Genomic DNA, 2652 nt, shown 5'->3' with positions numbered 1-2652 from the left:
GTCTCTTGAATCACCTGAAATCTTTTTCGATCAGTTCACTCTAATAATCAGAATATGCATGTATAAGGTAATAAAGGTGTGTGTGTATAATATCTATTCCCTTGGTAAATGTCTATGTTATTTCATGTTGTTATACTATCGAGCTTAATACCTTTTGAATAGATTCTCATTTAAATAGTTAGATAATTTCACAAAATATTATAATGTCAGAATCGGATGTCTGGCAATAGCGTATTTATATTAGTCAAAATGATTATCATACCCGATTAGTCAAAGGCATGCGTCTAGTATCATCCCACGTAAACCCGCGTTTCTCATTCAACATTTTGCGTTGAATTCCTTCTTGTTCTCTCTGAAACATCATTATGTATACCGTATCATAAAACAACGAAGATAGGAAGATTAAGAGAGTAACTATTCTCTACCACAGGTTATATACAAGCGATAGAACGGAAGAAAAATGCAGAATCGGATGAGAAATTTACCGTAACAGATTCTAGGAGATCGTCATTGTCATGAAGATACTTCAGGAGCCATGTTAGAACGCTAGCAGTGGTATCATGAGCAGCAAAGATAACCCCGATGATATTATCAGCAATTTGAGAATCACTGAGGTTCAGATTAAGTTTCTGATCTTTTGCTCTCAACAGTTCTTGAAGCAATCCACCACTTTGTGCATCACCACTCTCCCTTCTCTTTTGTATCAGTCCTCTCAATGCCTTATTCAGAAGCTTCCTTGCCTACGCATTAATAAGAAAGATCATGGAAATTATTTACTAATTAAAATGACAAAACACCCAAAAAAAGGCTTAAGGACCATGCTAGTGTAGTATATTAGTAGAATGGTCCAATTTATGCATGTGCTTTAAGACCAAGTTAAGGTGCAGTTAAGGTTTAGATATTTAAGTTTTAGAAGTTATATATATATATATATATATATATATATATATATAAAATAAAATACCTACCTTCATGGCTTTGTGAAAGGGAGTTCCAGGTAGATCAAGAGCCATGGAATTATAGCCCTTCTCAATGGAATGATACAGATGTTTAATCCCTTCCACTTCAATGTCCCTTTTGTTGCCCAAAACTGAAATCATTGCCACATCAAAAGCATACTGGCACACCAAAACCAAATAAAAAAGAGAAACGAACTTTTAGATTCCTTTCTGAAATGCACAGAGAGTCCTGCACTAAAAGTCCAAAAAAATTCCAACAAACTGACAGATATACCCTCTTCATCTCTTGCAAAGTGTTAATGGTGTTGTTCTTCCATGTGGGCAGTAGGCTTAGAACAATTTGCTCAATCTCTGAGACTGAACCTTTTATTGCAGAGGGCAGAAGTGAAGCCTGAACCAGCTTCTTTAGCTTTGAGTGATAGGCTCCTTGGTGAAAGAATATAGCCTCCGGTCCTATCATCCTCTCTTTGCCTCTGGGGTAAGTCGGCTTAAACAGATGAGCCCGACTCACCAGTACCATTTTTGCTGCTTCTGGACTTGTTATCATCACACATGGACACCCCAAAACATGGGTCTTGAATATCCTCCCATACCTACAGTAAATGCACTATAAAAAATTAGCACATATCTTCCTCAGGAAAAAAAAAAAAAAAAATAGCACATGTCATGTACCTATAAAACCCACTTCCTTGTTTCAAAAAAAAAATAAAACCCATTTCCTTTCATCCTTACCATCTTGCCCAAAAAAAAAAAAAATTCTTTACAAATTTCAACCTCTGGCCAGGCCAAGAGATAAGATATATACAACAGTCATACACAAGAATTTCTCTTAACACCAGAGCACTTGGTTCATATGATGATTTAGAAATTCTTGCATACAACCGTTGTAATCAGTCCCTCGCAAACTGGGCATGTAAATAACATGCAACAGATTGATACAAGAGACGTGATGCAGACTTGCAGTTGCAGATAATAGTAACAAGCAAGATTTTCTTTTTTCTTTTTCTTTTTTTGATATGAAGCATTTAACAAGGGGAGCTGGGATCAGCTAGGAAATGAGAAACCAAGGAGTCCATTGTGGATACCGTTTTTGCCGGACCGTGAAGAAGGAATTTGGGTTTTCAGTGTAGAGCTCGAAAGTCTCTCCGAAATAAGGCCAACCCATTGAGCCAGGGGGAAGGCGCCTGTGGAATCTCGGGTGCCGCCATTGGAGGACGAACAAGCCCAAGAGCACGAGGATTGGTATCAGGACGAGACCAAAGTCTGAGTGCAGAGCTGCACAGAAAGGAGGTGATGATGAGAAAAGTTGCATGGTGGTGAAGGCTGAGGAGAAAGTGTGAGAGGGAATGATGATTTGGTGTGAAGATGTGAACTTAGCACAAGTTAGTGGTGACTGGTGAGTGAAGGGTGAATTGGGTTGTGGGGGATTTTATAGTTGGGTTTGGGGACACACGTCATCACGTTTATGGCAACACCTTGCAAAGCCTCTTTTTTCTTTAGGGTCCATCCCCCACCATCCTTTACCCCCACCAAGTCCATATTAGGCATCGATAGGACACGTTATTATAAAATTTGCTTACAAAGGATTCAATCTGATTATGAACTCTTGTTTATTCTGAAAAGAACCATCTAATAACACTAGTTGTCAAAACCTAAAAGGGAAAAATGTATCATTTCTGAAGGAAAACACTGA

The 2652-nt window shown here is 38.3% G+C and overlaps 1 protein-coding gene across 1 annotated transcript in view; it reads right to left on the bottom strand.

The window, feature by feature from the left end:
• Positions 1-2379, bottom strand: part of LOC133731857 (abscisic acid 8'-hydroxylase 2) — a 7358-nt gene extending 4979 nt beyond the window's left edge. The window contains exons 1-5 of the mRNA XM_062159286.1: positions 2045-2379; positions 1234-1552; positions 969-1118; positions 486-740; positions 261-352 (exon numbers count right to left, since the gene is read on the bottom strand). Coding sequence (XP_062015270.1) covers positions 261-352; positions 486-740; positions 969-1118; positions 1234-1552; positions 2045-2271 — 1043 coding nt within the window. The 5' untranslated portion in view covers positions 2272-2379. The remainder of the gene's footprint in view (positions 1-260; positions 353-485; positions 741-968; positions 1119-1233; positions 1553-2044) is intronic.
• Positions 2380-2652: the final 273 nt, after the last annotated feature.

This window comes from Rosa rugosa, chromosome 2, assembly GCF_958449725.1.
Source record: "Rosa rugosa chromosome 2, drRosRugo1.1, whole genome shotgun sequence".
Taxonomy (NCBI): Eukaryota; Viridiplantae; Streptophyta; class Magnoliopsida; order Rosales; family Rosaceae; genus Rosa; species Rosa rugosa.
Note: the sequence above shows the minus strand (reverse complement) of the source record. Positions and strands in the feature narration are given on the sequence as shown.